The sequence below is a fragment of the Tachysurus vachellii genome, chromosome 2, assembly GCF_030014155.1.
Source record: "Tachysurus vachellii isolate PV-2020 chromosome 2, HZAU_Pvac_v1, whole genome shotgun sequence".
In the NCBI taxonomy this organism is placed as follows: Eukaryota; Metazoa; Chordata; class Actinopteri; order Siluriformes; family Bagridae; genus Tachysurus; species Tachysurus vachellii.
Genome location: NC_083461.1, coordinates 32,637,108 through 32,657,385, shown reverse-complemented (window position 1 = coordinate 32,657,385; position 20,278 = coordinate 32,637,108). Strand labels below are relative to the sequence as shown.

General features: G+C 35.5%; 1 protein-coding gene and 1 long non-coding RNA gene across 3 annotated transcripts; one reads left to right on the top strand and one right to left on the bottom strand.

The window, feature by feature from the left end:
• Window positions 1–778: 778 nt before the first annotated feature.
• Window positions 779–20,033, top strand: si:cabz01007807.1 (uncharacterized). Of its 2 annotated transcripts, XM_060864320.1 has the most exons (37): window positions 779–870; window positions 968–1,027; window positions 2,647–2,691; window positions 3,011–3,067; window positions 3,164–3,913; window positions 4,038–4,100; window positions 4,689–4,826; window positions 5,069–5,134; window positions 5,228–5,287; window positions 9,445–9,480; window positions 9,654–9,716; window positions 9,798–9,833; window positions 9,919–9,978; window positions 10,733–10,792; window positions 10,913–10,987; window positions 11,071–11,121; window positions 11,230–11,286; window positions 11,702–11,782; window positions 11,859–11,906; window positions 12,037–12,093; window positions 12,905–12,955; window positions 13,073–13,153; window positions 13,287–13,337; window positions 13,428–13,526; window positions 13,616–13,669; window positions 13,762–13,845; window positions 13,939–13,992; window positions 14,573–14,656; window positions 14,771–14,824; window positions 14,917–15,000; window positions 15,094–15,147; window positions 15,668–15,751; window positions 17,223–17,315; window positions 17,736–17,775; window positions 17,885–17,939; window positions 18,233–18,566; window positions 19,051–20,033. In XM_060864320.1, the coding sequence occupies exons 1-37, from the start codon at window positions 868–870 to the stop codon at window positions 19,462–19,464; spliced, it is 3,636 nt and encodes a 1,211-aa protein (XP_060720303.1). In that variant the 5' UTR covers window positions 779–867; the 3' UTR covers window positions 19,465–20,033. The 2 variants fall into 2 exon arrangements, with proteins under 2 accessions (XP_060720303.1, XP_060720304.1); XM_060864321.1 differs by lacking the exons at window positions 13,762–13,845; window positions 13,939–13,992; window positions 14,573–14,656; window positions 14,771–14,824.
• LOC132841796 (uncharacterized) lies at window positions 18,863–19,864 on the bottom strand. The gene is made up of 2 exons (XR_009647965.1): window positions 19,668–19,864; window positions 18,863–19,284 (listed from the first exon to the last, which is right to left on the bottom strand). It is a non-coding gene; the product is annotated as an uncharacterized LOC132841796 (long non-coding RNA).
• Window positions 20,034–20,278: the final 245 nt, after the last annotated feature.

Below are 20,278 nucleotides of genomic sequence, written 5' to 3'. Positions count from 1 at the left end.
AGTCCATACAGTTGATGTGCATGTGTGTGTTGTGCTCAGTACAGTTCAGTTATTAAGGAGTCTGATGGATTGAGGGAAGAAACTGTTACACAGTCTAGTCGTGAGGGCCCGAATGCTTCGGTGAAGGGTGAAGAGTGCGTGAGGGTTGTGTGGGGTTATCCACAATGCTGTTGGCTTTGCTCTGTGAGTCAAACAAATGAAAATATCACAACAATTAAGCAGAAAACTGGTGAAGATGGTCTTCCAGTTTGAGCAGCTTAACCTGTATTTTGGCATTTGTGGCTCTGGGCAGTCCAAATTGTCTGGGGAATAAATGATTGCCTAACAATATCTTGTTCCCCCAGCATTCTGGGAAGGTTATTTTTGGTTATAAAAATAAAACAATCAAAAATACCCATAGAAAATGTTCTGTATTAGTTCTCTTTATGCTATTACAAAAAAAATAAATAAAAAAATAATAATAAAAAAAAAAAAAACACTTTATTGGGAGGTTATCTACAGAGAAAGTTTGTTTGTTGAACAAATAACCAAACAGAAACTATATATTAAAGTTACTGGAACCTCACAGGCTTCTTATAATTTGACCATGAAGACATTCTGATGTGTTTTTGAACACATGTTGTTTTAGTGGTGCACGTTAATTTAGGACTGTTTTTTTTAATCACTGTAATTCAGCCCACGATGACAGAATGAAGCGCGTTAAGTGAGACTAACTGGCCGGACGAGTTCACATATTTTCTCTCACATGTCGCTCGTGTTGTCTTTCAGAATTGCGAAAGTTGTCACTCACGACTCGACTGCAGAAGTAAAAGCTCTGATTAGTGGCTCGCAGTAAGCCGTTTTTTAAACACTTATACACAGAGGAACATGGTAAGATGAGACAAACAATTAAAATAAATGAAGGCTTTGGAAAGGTAAATCTGTTTCTTAATTTAACAAGACATGGGACGTTTTTCATGTGTTTCAGGAGGTGCGAGATGATCACGTTGGCAGACAAAATGAGCTCGCTTCAGGAGAGCGACAACTGGTAAGTGAATAATAAAACAGCACAATTTTAGACTTACTCACTTATAATTTACTCAGTGATTAAGTGTTGTGTTCTCTCTGCATTTTTATATTTAATTCCTTCTTCACCACTTAGTGATACTTGTCAGTAACGAGACACATTTTGGTCTCTGATGTTTGTTCATAGTTGTTCAAATTATTCAGTTGTTCAGTTGTTCAAAGAGAAAGCCATTTTTTATTACAACATAAAAATGAAGATGCAAACTTTTTATTATTATTATTATTATTATTATTATTATTATTATTATTATTAATATTATTATTATTAACGAAACAAAATGTCAAAACTTTCATCCATAGAGTATAAAAACAACAATTTCTTACAACAGTTACATTTAAAAATAATGCATTTCCTATAATATATTAAAATTAGTGGATGGAACTATTTTTGACATATCGTAATTAGATTTTTTTTTTGTTATTACAAGTCTGTTAGTTATCTTTTTTTGTGTGTGCAATGCACCGTGTTTTGTGTTGCAAAATTTCATGTGTTAGCTTGACTGACAAATATTCGTTTTAATTTTAATTTACAGACCATTTAAAATGTTTTAAACTGTATTTATATCTTTTAAACACATGTTTGAATATGGACATATTCAATTAGAGTTCAGTGTATTACAACTGTTCCAACGAACACATTTGTTGACAAGTTGTGTTAAGTATTCTGCCATGCTACGAAATTATTTTTTTAGTGGATCGATGATCATGATCAATGATCGCAACTTTAATTCAATTTTAAGATAATGTAGGGATAAATCTGTGCTTCCCAAATTCAAAGAGGATGTTATTTTACTTGCTCAGCAAATATTCAGATTTTAAAGAAGATATTTAATGTGTTACAAATGCCATGTTATAAAAAACTGCTACATAACATGTTTGGAATAATTTTGCTAACAAAATTCAAAATTTTGTTTGCATATCAAGCAAGTCAGAATAAAAGCCTATACAAGGCAAATGCATGCACAAACCTACATTTAGTCTATAGTAGTAGTTTAACAACACAGAATGGAGCAGTATGCAACATTTTTGATGGACAGTTTTATTTTATTTAAAACATATCAAAAATAGGTACATTATTTAAACATGTACAATATTATTTAGCATATTTATAGGAACCATAGTGTTTTTAACGTTTTGCCCATTTTTATTAACATTGCCATTCGAATTCTATGTAAAATTATTTAGAAGCATTATAACTTTGACAATTTGATGATTATTTCCACCGCTGTAAACAAAACAGTTCATGAACTCTGGGTATAAGGGCATACGATTGGTTTACTGTATCAGTGGATTTAAGTTACATTATGTTTCATTTCATCCTCGTGAAACAAAATGTATGAGTCACTAACAAATGGTATTTTGTTGTTAACCTGACTTTAAATGAACTCTGACTCTAAAGCAAATAATTATTTAGCCAGTTATTTGCAATCTAAACATGCAGATTCTTTAAATATGACTAGACTGCTGTGCCTTTTATGAGAAGGGTTGGATGGTGAAAGTAAATTTAATCTTGCTAATACCCTGAAAGACCATCAGTTCATAACTTTCTTTCATTTATTTTTATTTATTTTTTTAAAAAAGAATGGATGTCTGAAGTCACTGAACCCATTTCTACATCAAGCTCAGGTAAAAATAGCTCCACCTTTCTAGTTCCTAGCTGTTTGTGTTGGACAAAAAGGTTAATTAAGTTTAAAATGTTTCAAAGGAGCCCAGGGACATATTTTGTCACGGAAAAAATTCTACTCCTTTATAAGCTTTCTTTCCTGAAAGTGGGCTTGCAAAAAATGAGAATCCTTTTATCTTGTTTACGGGTCGACTGCTCTTTTTAGTCCAACTTCATTCCAGATACATGTCTGTGAGTTAGGGTGGGTGTGATATGGGGTGTGATATGGGAAAGTGCTGTGACTACATAGTTTTAAAATGGCTTTATGATTGTTACTTTCAGACAGCAGACAATGGGCTTGGCTCAACAGACACAAACCCATTTTTTACTCAAGGCAAAGTAAGCTATAAACTCAAGTGTCCTTACTTTTCTTCACTGCAAGATAAAAACAACAAAAAAATTAATTTATGACTTTAATATGACTTTGTATTATAGGATGCCAATGGGAACACTGTTTTCAGAGACAACAACAAAGACTTCATTTTAAGGCATGGACTGGAAAGTAATGTGTGGTCTCACTTTCCAACTTCCTCTACAACATCACTTGAGAATGATTGGGCTGTTTTCCCACCTCCTACTCTCAGCCAGAAAACAAACCACACCACATTCCCCAATCAAACATGGGACATCGGCCAAGTTACACACTCTGCTACAACGTCTGCAGGGGGATTAAGTGAACAGAAATCAAACATGTTTAAACCTTTCAAAGAGGAAACCAGTGCCTCCCAGAGAATGGTGGCTGATGATACAACATCGAAGGAGAGAGATTATCTTTTAGAATTCATACTAGCCAATCAAAAAAATGATGAGAAATCGATTTCTTCTTCTGCAGCATCCAGTCATATGGAAGTTTCTGAAGACTCGTCTAGTTTTTTACCTGCTCCATGTATCACCAGTGACATTTTCACAAACACTGCTGCATCTCAGTCGAGTGATATCTTTCATGCTCCTGAGTCTAGTGTACAGAACAGAGTATTTCAAAAAATCCAATTATTTCAGAACACAACATCTGTCCAGAATTGTAATCCTAACTTATCTGATAATTTCACTGTGCATAACGGACAGTTCAAGCCACAGGACAGCCACTTTAGCAAAATGGTCCTGTCTACAGATCTGAGTCATGGAATATTCCAGGAGACTTCCACATTGCCTTCACATCTTAATTCACCAACAAATGGAGACCTGGTAGGAACATCTTAATAATCTGATCATCTTAGACAATCCCATCTTTCTTTACAGGTCCAAATGATTTTTTCTTGAGATGTTAACAACCATATAAAAACCAGTACAAGCTGTTTCTATTTTGCAGATGTTTAAAAGACGACCCCCCAAACCAGCTCCACGCATTAAGGCTCCTAAAAATCCTGATCAGGTAAACAGAGGTCTAGACCTGCAAAAATGTATTAGTCCATCTACCATGCTTTATTATTGTGCTCATACTTTTCCAACATTCAATAGCACACGATACTATGTAACATAAGCCTAGTGAATGTTTTGACACTTCTGAACAGAGACTGTGAGGACGGTGACCTGAGACCTCAGATCAGTATCAGCAAGCATGGTTTTCAAAAATGCATATAAGGTGTCATGTACTGAGCTCACAATTGCATTCATGAGTGATGTGAGCATACAGAGAAACTTAGAAACACTAAGACATGTACACTTACGTTTTTTAAGTTTTAACATTGACCCTCACTGATGTTCCGTTAGGTCGCCCTTGTGCCGGTTTATACACCGTAACACTGTAAACATTTAACTCAGCATGAATATTTATGAATAGTTAGCAGCAAAATTTAAATTGTTTTATTATGTCCCCAGTTTGCTTCGTACGATGTAGTTTATTTATTTTTGGCAGAGTATTGACAATTACCAAAACACGTGTTCTCATGCTTTGTCTGGAAAAAAAATGGAAAAGGTATTCATTGGACAGCTTAAATCTTATTTTCTGTCCATTTCACAGAGTATCCACCATGACATTTTTTCAGCACCTGCTGTATCTGAAACTGCTGATAGAAAACTTGCACAGACATTGTTTACATCTAAGCCGGCTAATCCCTTCTCCTTACCCACTGTGCAAAGAGCTAAAAGTAATAGCCAGGTAATTTGTGTCCAATTACTCTTTCTTTCTTTTTACTATTATTATTATTGTTGGATTAAAGGCGTATTAATATACATACAACCCTCTTGAAAAAGTCTATTGTGAATATACTATAGCACTTTGTTTTTATCTATTAGTAACTTAAAAGTATCATGTCTGATGCTCTTGTAAAGTCTAATAATGTTACACTACTGCATAGATGAGAACATGGAAGGAGTAATTTCTGTGTTTTGGGTTGACAGGGCACCACGATATCTGATGAGTTAAAGTCAAATCAAGTTTATGAAGACATTCTTTTCATCGGCCAGGTGTGTGCTTTTGTGTTTGTGCTTTTGTGTGCTTGTATGAACCCTTATGCTTGGACATGCACTTTAACATTGTGCCTTTGTACTTTTTTTCAGGAGAAGTGTGTGGAGGACTGGCCAGAGGACAGCCCTGAGCTTAGCCCTGACTGGAAACCTGTATGTAGTTCATTAAAGACCTAATTACCTCTTTATTAGGGGCACATCATTGACAATAACTGCATAAAGTTGACTGTAAAAGTTGTCATCCTATTATAATTTAATCACAGCAAAAGGGCATTTAATCTGTTAGGTTCCGCAGATCTTCCTTTGTTAACAAAATCTAATTTTTTTTTTCCTGTCCTGTTTCCACTAAAGTTTAAGATTCCTGTTTACGACTAAGAGCACCGAAAGCTGATGTGATCGTTTGCTGTTGTAGCCATTACCCCTCAATGTATAGCTTGTCGTGTGTTCTGAGATGCTTATCTGCTCACCACGGTTATAAGGAGTAGTTATTTGACCTACCATAGGCTTCCTGTCAGCTTGAACCAGTCTAGCCATTTTGTTTTTTTTCTCCATATAGCACCATATCACCAAAGTATTCCCCATTCTGCCATGTGTTGTGGCCAAAATCTGTGATTTTATGTACAGTATTGTTTTGCCACTGTCGTGATGAGACAAAGGCGAGTGAGGATCCAAATGTAGTTCAGTCTTTTATTAATCCAACACAAGAAACGGACAGGCAGGCAGGCAAAACAGGGCAGAACACTGAGCAACACGGGAAACAGGAACATTGACGACAACAACCAACACCAGGGAAGTGAACAAACAGGGTAGATATAGCAAACAGGAACCAATCACCATGCAGAGACAATCAGTGACTAACACGATACACCTTGGGGGGAGATAGAGTGCAATTACTGTCCATGGTAACCAATGAGTGGGCGGAGCAAACAATTAACAGCAAGGCAGACAGCAGACAGAAACAGGGCAAAACACAGACAGACTCATTACAGCCACACAGTTGGCTGACTGGATAATTTAAAGAATGAGACTTGATGGCTTTGACAGTTTCCATGGCAATTCTTAAAATAGCTTAAGGGCACATGACTGCCTGTAGCAGAATATTTGGGATTGAGAAAATAGCCCCATGTGACATGGTGATGAGAGGATCTGAGGTTTTCCAGAATCCATGCTGTTTTTCTGAAAGATAAGTCCCCTAATACATCAGCTAAACCTAACAGAAATTAAATGCCACAGCACAACTATGGCTTGCTACAGTATATATCATTTGTGTTTCTTTGTAGTTTTACAGTGATTAACAGGAAGAAAGAGTTGCACAAATATTTGTCACAAATATGAATGGAATGTTTACACTTGAATTTGCGCCTCAACAAATTCACGTCACATTCAGTCAGCATTATAAGTTCCAAAATTACGTCAACAAAACCTACGCAGGTGTTTATGTTAAACTCTCCACGTATGTGCGTATGTTGTATTTCTGGTTGCCCCGTTTTAGCTAATTACATTTCTCATGTGCAGTGCAGTGCAGTTTTTTGCGTGTGTGAGTTCTGTCGAGTTCTCTGGGAGGACTTTTTTGACAGTTGTTTCTAAGCCACCAGCTTTAAAGACAAGAACTGTCCTTTCAATCACGGGATAAAAATGCAGGAAATAAAATGCGGACTGAAAACGATTCCTCTTTGCTATCAGTTTTCTAATACAATCTAGCATAAAAGCAAGAGACATTTAAAAATACTGGATATAGAATATAATGATATATAAATGAGATGTGGGCACAGATTCAAATAAACATCTAGAAGTAGACATTTGATACTGTAATGCAAATACTGGTTATTAAGGCATCTAATCTCAAACAGGACACAAATCTTTGTTATGATAGCCATAATAATGATTAAAATTAGTATAATTGCCTAGGGGGGCACGGTGGCTTAGTGGTTAGCACGTTTGGCTCACACCTCCAGGGTTGGGGGTTCGATTCCCGCCTCCGCCTTGTGTGTGTGGAGTTTGCATGTTCTCCCCGTGCCTCGGGGGTTTCCTCTGGGTACTCCGGTTTCCTCCCCTGGTCCAAAGACATGCATGGTAGGTTGATTGGCATCTCTGGAAAAATTGTCCGTAGTGTGTGATTGCGTGAGTGAATGAGAGTGTGTGTGTGTGTGTGCCCTGTGATGGGTTGGCACTCCGTCCAGGGTGTATCCTGCCTTGATGCCCGATGACGCCTGAGATAGGCACAGGCTCCCCGTGACCCGAGGTAGTTCGGACAAGCGGTAGAAAATTAGTGAGAATCTTCTTGTCACATTCATATTTGTTTATATTATGCTTTACAGTATATAACATTCTATATTGTTGCACTAGAAGTAGGCCAATATTTGTTACAAAGCGTATGAAACCTAGGAATGAAATTAGTTCACAAAAACATGCCAGAAGGAGGATCGACTACTCTAAATTTGCATTGAGTTCAGTTGCATGTGTGAGAATTCAAGTAAAGCCAAGTCAAGTGAATGATGTCTGTGATGCAGTAAATAGAGAAATGAAATGATGTTTCTCCAGGACCATGGTGTTACACAGAACAACAGAGGGGAACATAAGACAAAAAAACCCCACAGAGATAAGGATTAAAAAGTACAGTGTATGCAACCCAGTGCATAGTAGTGCAAGACAGACAGCGCAAACAATACAATCCGCCACAGGACAGATATATAAAATAAAGTGCCAACCAGATTGCATTGGCATTGTGCAAAAAGAGATTAGAAAAAAGTAAGAGGGTTGTAAACATATCGTCGCTGTCGGACGGAATCCTCGTATCTCCAAAATCATTATTTTTTTATTTTTCAGGAAATTAAAAAAAACGCCTTATTGTTTGAGTTATTAAACATTGTATCGTTAAAGTTGTTATTATACCTTATATTGCTATCATACTGTTGTGTACCAACATTAACACAACATTTTCCCAAAGTCACGTTTTATCGGAGATACAAGCTTTATGACTTGGGAGCAGGGAGCTTCGCTGTCGCGAAGCTTTCCTGCGGAGTGAAGAAGAGGTAGAGTTACGAGATTTCTCAGACAGTTGAAGTGTCCAATGGAGTTAAGAGATTTGTGCTCAAGATTTTCAAGACTTTAGATTGGTTAATAACCTGTTAAAATAACAAACCCACGTGGGGACTGACCAATGGCATCGATATGTGAAAAAATATGAAATTGACAAAATTTGGACATAGGAGGTTTCCGCCCGACAGCGATGATATGTATACGTTCAATAGCAGCAAAAAAGTGTGTGAATAAACAGCATATTATTCTTAACTGTAATTTATGCTGTTGTTTTCTGTGCTGTAAAATTCTGAAATTCTTGAAAAGGTGTTGATTAATTTTCCATAACGTCACAACTCTGACGTTAGTTCTGACTGTATGATGAATGAGCTTCATTATCTAAAACAAAAAATTAACAGATTTTAAAATATGTGGTGGTTAACAACTAAACTGGTTTACTAAAGAAAAAAATATAATGACTTATATGGTAAAGTTTTTGTAAGAAGACATTTAACAATTCTCTAACATTTCTATAAGTCTCTAGAATCACTACTATCACTCTAGTATCAGTTTTCGTTCTTATATTTTCCGCACTTTTTGATTTCTAACAAGTTTTACAACAATAAATGTAACTATAAACAAATTAAAAGCATAACATGTTGTTCAGTAACAAATTGCCATGGAATAAAACACTCGGGCATGCTATTTGAATAGAAAATACTCAATTTTCCTATAACATAACCCAAGCATTTTAGTTCTTTATATAGCATTTAACATGTTTTTTTTTTTTAAATCTGTAAAATATGTTTTTATTGTCTCCAATTAAGATGCCAGCTCATGTGATCTCTTTTCATTTTCAAACCATTGTGGCCTCTTTTATAGTGATAATTAGAATAAATTAACTAAATAAAATAATTATATAATTATATAAATAAAACTCATGCAATAAATTAATTCAAAATTCCAAGGGAATATTACCCTTGAATGTCATCTCAAATATATTTGCATGTACTTAGAGTCCAAAAGCATGTAACCTGTCAGTCATTGTTTGTTTTCGGCAAACTCCTCCTGTACCCTCCCAAATAGCTGTCTGAGTAGTGATTAGGTCTGTGATTATGTAAAACCTGAATAAAAAAGCGTACAAAGTCAGTATTCTTTTCCCTAAACTCAATTCTGAATACAGGCAATTGTGACTATTGAATGTATATTTCATTAGCTCATCTTAGCTCTATAGTTATAACGCAGTATTGCAAAATACAGTACTTCATCGTTGTACTTGTTTACTTTTTCAGTCTGGGAAATTGAAATTAAGGAGGGAGTCTTTGAGGGTGAGTAATTAACGAGTGTCACATACTTCATATCCATTTGTGCCAAAACAATTATTTATTTATTTATGTTATTTTAATTTCTAGTTTAGAAAGTGTGGAAATGGAGATGTATTGTTTTAGTTGAACATTTAGACAATTTGAACATACTCTGAAAATGTGTATGTTCTTGTTAGATTCATTTAGAATCTGAGGCAGCCCTAAATGCAGACACTCTTGGGAAGAAATCCAGCAAAAAGGTAGTTTTGTCCTTTATGATATTTTTTATTTAAGAACATGCCTGGGATCACTGTCTTCATTTGAATTCCTTTTCTCTTTAGAAAAAGAAGATGAGCATCTTAAGAAAAGGGTCAACGGTAAAAAATACTTTATTCAACCTTTTTTTTGCAAAACTTCTATTGTAAAAGGAAGGCATGTTGTTAAAATGTGTTTGGATTTTAGGATAAATCAGGAGATGACTCAATGGTTCTGCAAATAGACACAGTTCGCCCAGAATCAAAGGTAATATATTATACATATATCCAAGAAACTCTCAAACTAATTCACTGATATTCCCCCAAAGCTGCTACATTTTCTAACATCATGACGATAAAAATCCCACGTTATAGCTCAGCTGTGGCAGCCTTTGTGATTACATACAAAATAGCTAATCATTAGCAATGATGTTTATTGACAATGACTCCATCAACCTCAACTCCACAACTAACTGACGAGCGCAAAGACATTGACCATTACGCTATTTCAGCAGTGTGTACAGATGTAGAGGTGAAAGAGCATTGTGGGTAATGTAGGAAACCATTATAGTGGGCGCTCAACTGTCCAAGGATATGGGTTGTTGTTTGGAAAGTAGGGGTTCAAGCCCCAGCACTATTAATCTGCTGCTGTTGGGCCCCTGAGTAAGGCCCTTAAGCTTTTTTGCTCTAGAGTTGCTGTATCATGGCTGACCATGTGCTCTGACCATAACCTCCAAATGCTGATATATGCAAAGTAAAGAATTTCACTGTGCTGTATTGTATATGTGACAAAAATGTCTTCTTCTCATGAACCTATGCAGAAAAAGACTAACTTGTCAATGAAAGAAGTTTAAACCAAAAATTCATAACATAAACCTTTTGCACAATATCTCATAAGAAAGTAGTTCATGGTGGATCATTCCTCAGCTATGATCTTGTTACCGTCCAAAAGTTGGAGATAGTATAGCTTTATGTAATGTCATTGTAATATTGTATGTTTTCTATATTTTCCATGTCACTAGGAAAAATATCCTGACAGCTTGAACGGTGCTTATGGTGATGCAATGCCTTTTGGGACAAAGGTGGTTCAAAAATAATATATAAAGTTTTTATAAAATAAATATACTTCCACTTCTTTATATTCTTATATTTACTTGCTTTTTAATACTGTAAGTATAAATTTTTTATTATTATTATTATAGTACAATGCATCAGATGATGTTTTTTTGCCTGAAGAAGAAGAACAGAATACAAGAATAAAGAGCCAATCAATGAAGGTTTTACTCACTCTCTTTTATTCTAGATATGTATTTGGTTTTCATTATGCATGACTTAATAATGATTGTATTAATTTCCACAGAGTAAAATGACAAAATTCGTAGTTCCTCATTTGAAATACAGAGGAAGCAAGGTAATTTCATTAATGAAGTTTTAATGAGCAAAGTTAAATATGTGAAGCTACAAAGGTTATGCTCTTTAAGCAAGAGGCTCTGTCTGATTCTTTTACTTCTTTTAACAGAAAAAATCTCTTGGTGACGTTTTTGAAAACGCATCACCGTTTCTACAAGACCACAAGGTTTGCACTGTGATCTTTTAGTAGAATATAATAAACTAATGACACATAGAAATGATTAAAAAAAAGAGGTTAAAGGATTGAAGGTTTGTTCTGTTCATCATTTGTCCATATCAATCTATTATGCAAAGAAATGGCAAAGTCATTAAGACAATTAGTAGCACTACGGTTTTCTCTGGGTTTCTCCTGCAGATTGCTTTTGGTTATGCTAAAATGCCTTTAGGTGTAAATTAATGTGTTATTAGTGCCCTGTGATGGATTACATTAACCATAACCCTGATCAGGATAAAATGGTCACCGAAAAAGAATGAAGACTCGCCTGATTATGACAGTTAGGTTATTTGTGTAGCATCCCAATTTTTTAGGATGTTCAAGTTATGTCTGTTTGTTGTTTTCTTTTTTAATGGAAATTTTTCAGAGTGAACAGATTCTGGAGTCATATGAAGACAAGCTGTGGAAACGTAACCAGAAAGACCCAATGATTAAAGACTACAGAATGGTATCTATTTGTGCTATCTTTAGATTGTGTTATGTTTTATGTACTGTTATTCTAATTAAAAATCCCTCTTTGACAGAAGGAAAAAATGAAATTGAAACTCTCTTTGTCTCACAGAAAATCTGAGGTAAATTATACTCTGATGTAATTAATATGTTAATTTCCCTATATTAATTAATTTAATAAGTTACACAGTATGAAGGTTGACTCATTATCATCATGCTGTACGTTCTTATGAATTGATATACTTTTTAAAGGGTTCTATTGAAGAACTGAAGAAGATAAATGGACTTTCGTTTTTGGAGGAATCAAAGGTATTTTACGACTGATCATCAGGATAAACTTGTACACTTTATGGCCCGTGACAACCACATGCGCTTGTTGAACAGTCCTTTCCAAAACCATTGGCATTAATAAGAAATTGTTCCCCACTTTACTTTAATAGCCTCCAATCTTCTGGGAAGGCTTGGCAACAAATTTGGGAGAATGACTGTGGGGATTTGCCCATTCAGCCATAAAAGCTTTAGTGAGGATGGGCACTGATGTTGGACAAAAGCCTGGTGTGCAGTCAGTGTTCCAATTCATCCCTCTGATCAGGCAAATCACATTCTTCCACAGCAGCATTAACAAACTGTGACCTTGCTTTGTGCAAAACATTGTCAAGACAGAATAAATTTGGACTAGGCTTGATCCAATAAACAAAATCCATAATACTACATCATACTATGACATACAGTTGTGTGATTCCAGCTTTGTGGCAACAGTTTGGGGAAGAACCATACATGGGTGTGATAGTCAGATATTATATGTATATATATATATATATATATATATATATATATATATATATATATATATATATATATATATATATAATATCTGTACTGTACTGCACAGAAGCATCACAGAAATGTTTTGTGCTGGTTTATATTTGCATAGCCAGTAATAAATCTGGAACTGTACAAATAAATTGATCATATATTGAACAATAAATCCAATGTGTCACCATAACAACCGGAAGCCTATAAAGGATACATTCACTTGACTCATGCGCATGCATATTTAAAGTTTTATAATATTGTTGATTAAAGATTTTATACATATCTGATATATATGTTTTTCTAGGAAAATGTAAAAGCTGAGAATGAAAATCGTCGTTTCTCTGCTGACTTACTTGTATGTACCATACTTCAGTATGAGATTTAAGTACTTTTTCGTGCTTAAGTACCATAAGATTACATATTCATATTTTGCTTGAGAATTTAGCAAATGTTTGTGTGCTATAATGCTTAGGCAGAGTACCAGCGTGAACAGTTATCTCCAAAATCTTCAGACAGCAGTGCAAAAGTACAAGAATTACAAGACTATCGAAAAGTAAGTCCCTAATGCTTTCTCTTATCCCTGTCTATGAATCCACATAAATGATTTATTGATGTTTTGTTATTCATTCATTCATTCATTCATTCATTCATTCATTCATTCATTAATGAATCTATTTTCTATACAGAAGAGATCTTTTAAATTTACAGTTCCTTACTTGTCTCGAAAAGGATCTAAGGTACTGTTTTGTTCTGTAATTAATGTAAGACATTTTTTTCCCTGACATACGTAGATGGCTTTCACATTTTGTTTACAAAATTGTTTTCAGAGTACCTTGGTGGATGATATTCCACAGAAAGGCGATGATCTGTTTAAAGCCAGTGACATTAATGGGATGGAGAACAATGTATTTGAAGATTATAGTCAGGTATTTTAACTTAGAGATTTTATCCTGGGATTTAATGAGGATTTTCTGATGATATCTGTAAATCTTTTGAATTATTTCATTTCTCATAGTTGAGGAAGTCTCCTGTACAAAGGGTTTCACCAATCATTCAGAGAGACTCAAAGGTTAGTGTGTTTTTAATACTGTTTCATTTTGTTTAATCTATTTATAGATGGATGCTATGCTGAAGGACATGCTTTTGTTTTGTGATATTTAGGGCCTAAAGGACGCAGAGAAAGGAGGGGATCTATTTAAAGCAGGAGACATTGCAGATGATGACTGGACGGAGAAGTATAACATGGTATCTGTTCATCTATGTTTTCATTGCTCATGTTCACTTAGTCTCTTAGTCATCAAAGCAAGTAATGTTTGTCGGTTCTTTGTACGTGTTTAGGACTCAAAAAAAGAGAAGGTAAAAAAAGGACGTCTGCCAAGCAGAGAATCAAAGGTAAGGTTATTACGTACTAGTACCATGTGTATATATGCAAGTTTACTTATGTTACACTGCCAAACCATTTAGCATGCCTTCCAATATTTGGTTGCAAAACCCAATAAACATCACTTACAGAAGGACCAAGAAGTGAGGCTAGAAAAAATATTGGAAGGCATGCTAAGTGGTTTGGCCATAGCTTGCGCTTTGGAGTGCAAAAACACAATCTAAAATGTGCCTAGCTAACCTCTTAGTCTTAAATAATGATCCATCTATACAAACACCCATTCAAAGAACACAAATATTAAAACAAAACAATTCTCTTATAATGTTGGACATTACAATAAAATGTTTCATGCTGTTATACTCTCATATAGAGTCTTTCACTGGGCAGTGCTGATAATATTAAAAACCAGTGTTTCTGGTTTCTCCACCAGAAAATAAAAATAAGTAATAAACAAGCAAGACACAAATACAAAAACACAAGACGAATTAAACAGTTCCCAAGTATTGCAATGTAGCTGTAATGTCTTTTGTTTCATTCCAAAATTATTGAGTGCTTATTATGTATCCTCAATTTTTATCTTTGGCCCTCAAGGCCAGGGACCAACTGTGCTTTCCCGAAGACATCGAACCATCGGGCGCTACTTCTGGTGATTATTATCTTTCAGAAGCAGCCAAGGTATCCACACTCAACCTTTACTTAACTTACAGATGTTATCCTGGGATTTGTATTAGTTAATGAGGATTTTCTGATGATATCTGTAAATCTTTTGAATTTTTTCATTTCTCATAGTTGAGGAAGTCTCCTGTACAAAGGGTTTCACCAATCATTCAGATAGAATCAAAGGTTAGTGTGTTTTTTATACTGTTTCATTTTGTTTAATCTATTTATAGATGGATGCTATGCTGAAGGACATGCTTTTGTTTTGTGATATTTAGGGCCTAAAGGAAGCAGAGAAAGGAGGGGATCTATTTAAAGCAGGAGACATTGCAGATGATGACTGGACGGAGAAGTATAACATGGTATCTGTTCATCTATGTTTTCATTGCTCATGTTCACTCAGTCTCTTAGTCATCAAAGCAAGTAATGTGTGTCGGTTCTTTGTATGTGTTTAGGACTCAAAAAAAGAGAAGGTAAAAAAAGGACGTCTGCCAAGCAGAGAATCAAAGGTAAGGTTATTACGTACTAGTGCCATGTGTATATACACAAGTTTACTTATGTTACACTGCCAAACCATTTAGCATGCCTTCCAATATTTTTTTTCTAGCCTCACTTCTAGGTCCATTTCTAAGTGATTTTTATTGGTTGCAAGCTTTGGAGTGCAAAGACACAACACAAATGTGCCTAGCTAACCTCTTAGTCTTAAATAATGATCCATCTATACAAACACCCATTCAAACAACAGAAATATAAAAACAAAACAACAACTCTCTTATAATGTTGGACATTACAATAAAAGGTTTCAGTGCTATTATACTCTTATAGAGAGGCTTTCACTGGGCAGTGCTGATAATATTAAAAACCAGTGTTTCTGGTTTCTCCACCAGAAAATAAAGTTAAGTAATAAACAAGCATGAAGCATTTAAAAAAATACAAGATGAATTAAACAGTTCCCAAACATTGCAACGTAGCTGTACTGTCTTTTTAGTGCTTATTATGTCTACTAAATTTTCATCTTTGACCCTCAAGGCCAGGGACCAACTGTGCTTTCCCGAAGACATTGAACCACCAGGTGCTACTTCTGGTGATTATTATCTTTCAGAAGCAGCCAAGGTATCCACACTCAACCTTTACTTAACATACATATCAGATAAAGTACATTCTTGACAAACAACAACCTAAAGATCACAAAATGTGCTTCCTGGTTAGTCAGTATTGTGAATTATCAAAACAACAGAGCTTGATTGCTGGACCAGTTGTTACTGCTGCTTTCGGCTTCTACCTGCTTTGTTTATCTTGAGCAATTACCAATTTGCCTTGGCTTTTCCGTGTGTACTTAAACCAACTCAACAAGCTGTTACACCTTGTTAAATCAAAGGGGTCACCTTCAAAAGTGATTTATGACTATTTGACTGTTTGTTTTTTTTTTTTTATCATGACAGCGCTCTGACCCAGAGTCTACTAAAATAAATGATATTGAATGAAATTATATATCAAATGTACAGAAGCGTATTGCATTCACGAGTAAAAAATAATCTACTCTGTTTTTCTGAATTAACGACTTAATTTTTCAGGAAAAAATTTTTTTTGCTCTGTTTTTCTGAATTAACGACTTACTTATCTCAAAATTATGAGATAATTTTTCAGGAAAAAATTTTTTTGCTCTGTTTTTCTGAATTAACGACTTAATGTGGATTGCATGGAAGTAAACATGTCCCGCCTTTCAAGTTTAATCAGTTGAACCGATATGGTATGCTTCACGGATATAAGATGATGCATCTGAAATGCATTCAGGCTGGCTATGTGGTGACACAAGAGACAATCAGGCAATTGTTGAAAATACTGGATCTCCATGGAGTGCAACTGAGGCGCCGGAATCGTCTTCGGCGAAGTTTGTATCATAATCCAGGCCCGAACTTTTTATGGCATGTTGATTCATATGATAAACTCAAACCATATGGGATCTGCATGAATGGTGCAATCGACGGGTTTTCACGAATGGTGATACGGCTACCGTGAAGCATACCATATCAGTTCAACTGATATACTGTAGAAACACAGCAACGTCAAGCAGATCAGAATGTTCTTTTCGTCTGAACAGGCGCAAAGTCTTGAGGTGTCTGCGCAAAGTCGATGCACTAATAACAACACCATTTATATTACTTAAAGACAGCAGTATCTCCCAATGTCTCAAACCCAAAGTAAAATAAAACCGGATTAAACTTGAAAGGCGGGACATGTTTACTTCCATGCAATCCACATTAAGTCGTTAATTCAGAAAAACAGAGCAAAATTTTTTTTTTTCCTGAAAAATTATCTCATAATTTTGAGATAAGTAAGTCGTTAATTCAGAAAAACAGAGCAAAAAAATTTTTTCACTGAAAAATTAAGTCATTAATTCAGAAAAACAGAGTAGATTTTTTTTTTACTCAAGTGAATGCAATACGCTTCCGTACAAATGAATGCTATTATCATTTATTTAAAAAATCTGCCTTTATCAGCAATCTTCTTTCTTACTTTCACCCAGCAATAATTGATGAGTGTGAAATATATAACAGATGTGATTCACTATCTATTTCTTCAGGCTGAGTGGATGTCCTCCCAGATGGATGTGAGGCGAGCAAGAGCACTCAATGAAGATGAGGAACTGGAAGCAGTGAAGGAGGAAGTGGATGGTGTGAGTCTTACAGCTTTTGGTCATTGTAGTCACTCACAGAAAAAAACATTGTTTCATAATTTTAAAAAATGGCAAAATCACTTTAATATGTCCACTTTAATATGTCACTTTAATAGGTCCCCTTGTGTCTTTTCTCTGTGACTGACACACAGTAAAAATGTAAAAATTGGTGAGTTGGCATGACAAAGAAAGGTAAATCAAATGGTCATCCACCAAAGCAGCAAGCAAAGCAAGCTTATTTGCAAATGTTTCCCCCACTACTTATTTTGATAGCAATCACTGACAAAAAGGCACTTTCTACACACACACACACACACACACACACACACACACACACACGCACACACAAACAGGAGTCGTCCTGGGTCCAATTATTTATTTGTATCCATACTAATTTGGTACCCTTCTTTTGCTTTGCAGGATACTGACAGTCTAATGGAGTGGTGGAGCACAGTAGAATGTAAGCATTCATTAGTATTGCACAGTTGCAAAATCTTCATATTTCACCTTTTAAACACTTATAAACACTTAAGCCTTAATACAGATATTTACACAATCCTTTTTCTCAGTATGGGACGAGTTGCCATCTGATGAGGAACTCAGCTTAAAGGAAGATGAGACTAAGTAAATCATTCACTTGTTATTCATTTAACCAAAATTTTCCCATAGTGAAACTTGGCTTTATATGTATGAGGACATCTTTTATACCATAACACACACCCAACTGGTGTATCTACATCTGTAAATGATGCATACATCATTAGGATTATACTGTACATACTGGGTGTTTTTTAATATCTATAAAAGCCAAACCATTGACCTGGGTCTATAAAAAAACTGTATTAACAAATGAACAGAACATGATGATGCAACACATAAAAAATAAAAGTTCATCTTCTTCTTTCTTTCTTGATCAGATCTTTCACTGAGATTGCTGAAAAAGTTCACCAGGGTCTCAGAGTTTTCTATAAAGTTTTCACTGAGCATGCTGAAGTTCTGTATCAGCATGTGCTGCGCCTCTACACCATTAGTGACGACATCAGCAACTACCACCGCCGCGCTAAGATTGCCAACATCACAGGTGGCACAACCACAGCTGTGGGTGGTGTAGCAGCCATCACTGGCCTGGCATTGGCACCTGTCACATTCGGGGCTTCTCTGATTGTATCTGCTGTTGGGCTAGGAGTAGCAACAGCAGGAGGGATCACAGCAGCTTCGGCCAGCATATCAGACAATGTCCACGACATGAATGTACGTTTTATGCTTTCGTTTACTTTGAAACTCGAATTTGACACTTGCTACTTGTAACTCATGTTTTAAATAATCATCAATGAGACTTTCCTTTTATTAAACAATAATATCTACCTATGTCATGTTTTACCTTTGGAATTACACATAAACTATCCAAACTGTGTTGGAGAGTTGCTCACTGCTTAATATTCCTCTTATAGAGGAATTACAGTAGCATATCATCTGTAAATATGCAGTTTATCCTGACCATTGTAACAGGACAACAATAAGAACTGCAGGTTTACATATAAGATATATAAATTTTTTGTGGCTGTTTTTTATTGGTAGTTGCTGTGTAGTTAGTATTCATTAGGTACTGCAAAAATACAAATGTCACATTTTAGTGCCTCTAAAAAAATACACAACTTTATAGAAGCTCGAAACTGGTAACTATTTCATGTTTTCATTCATTTCATTCACTTTTACTATCTTCTTCATCATCCAGGACCGTAAGAAGATTGAGGTGGTGGTTCAGGACTATGAGACCCGGCTAGCAGAACTCCGGCGCAGCCTGCGCTTTGTGGCTGAAGGAGTGCGTCGAATGCGCTTCCACCCTCTGCTGCGACGTAATAATTACTACGCTGGTGACTGGGAGGTACGGCGAGCCCTTCAGACCATCAGCCTGGTTGGAGATCCAGTAGAGCATGCCGAGGATATTGTGGAGAAGTCCACTGTGGCTCTGAAAAGTGTGTGCAAAGGCATTGATAGTTACTTTAGCAAGGATTTGAAGGAGCTGAAGAAGGGCTGCAAGAAGGAGGTGACAATGCAAGTGAATATGTTAGCTAAGCTGCTGCATGAAGACTTAGTGATGCTCAACTCCATGCGAGAACAATTAATGGAAGCTATGGGACATGTTTAGAACAGAAAATAGATAAATAAGGCATTTAGAACATTGTTACCTAAGCTGTTCACATGCTACCCATGATGGAAGATTTTGACTTCTACGATTGTATCATAGTGTATTACCTTAAGCAGAGACCTCTGACAAGGAAGTCACAGGTGAAAAAAATCAAAATGCATAGAAAATATTCATGTAAATGTAGGACTATTATTGGTTTCTACCTTTTTTCTTTTGCTGCAGATCATTTGATTCTGTTTATATGTACAGTAACACAACTTCTATACTTGAGATAAACAGCTTCTGTGGTTGGAGTTTTGGTTTCCTTCTCCTTTGTGCAGTTTAGTTCTTGTTTTAATAATCACTTCCACAATGAGAAATATTCATGGTAGACACTATTCTGGGATTTAGTTGCTCTTTAGTTCTCATCTGTACTCTGTATACTAAACCATACAGTAAAAGACTGAAAAAAAAACATTGGTAAGAACTGAGAGTCCTAATACTTTATGTACATTGTACTTGTGTTCGCTCACATTTAGCATAGAGTGCAACGAAAATTCTCAAAAAATAAAAGTGACCAGCCGAAATCACATTGCTTTATTTAAATTTTGTTCAAATTTGAAGCTAAATATATGGTTCAATTTGAAGTTTGCAAATATTATGACAAATTAATACAGACAGACTTTATTCCACAGTACTGTTATATTATTCAATCAGATTGCTCAGAAGAATTTGATTATTTTCTAAGAGAACGATTCTGACAGTAGAGAAGTCTGATCCAATTTATATAAAATATTCTCATTCTAATGTTATCATTTATAGAGAAACAGCTCAT

Bases quoted from the DNA above. Each gene is read 5' to 3' on its own strand.
- si:cabz01007807.1 (XM_060864320.1), top strand. The intron at 9,481-9,653 runs GTGAGTAATTAA...TGTTCTTGTTAG, and splicing joins TAAGGAGGGAGTCTTTGAGG to ATTCATTTAGAATCTGAGGC. The intron at 13,527-13,615 runs GTATTTTAACTT...CATTTCTCATAG, and splicing joins TATTTGAAGATTATAGTCAG to TTGAGGAAGTCTCCTGTACA.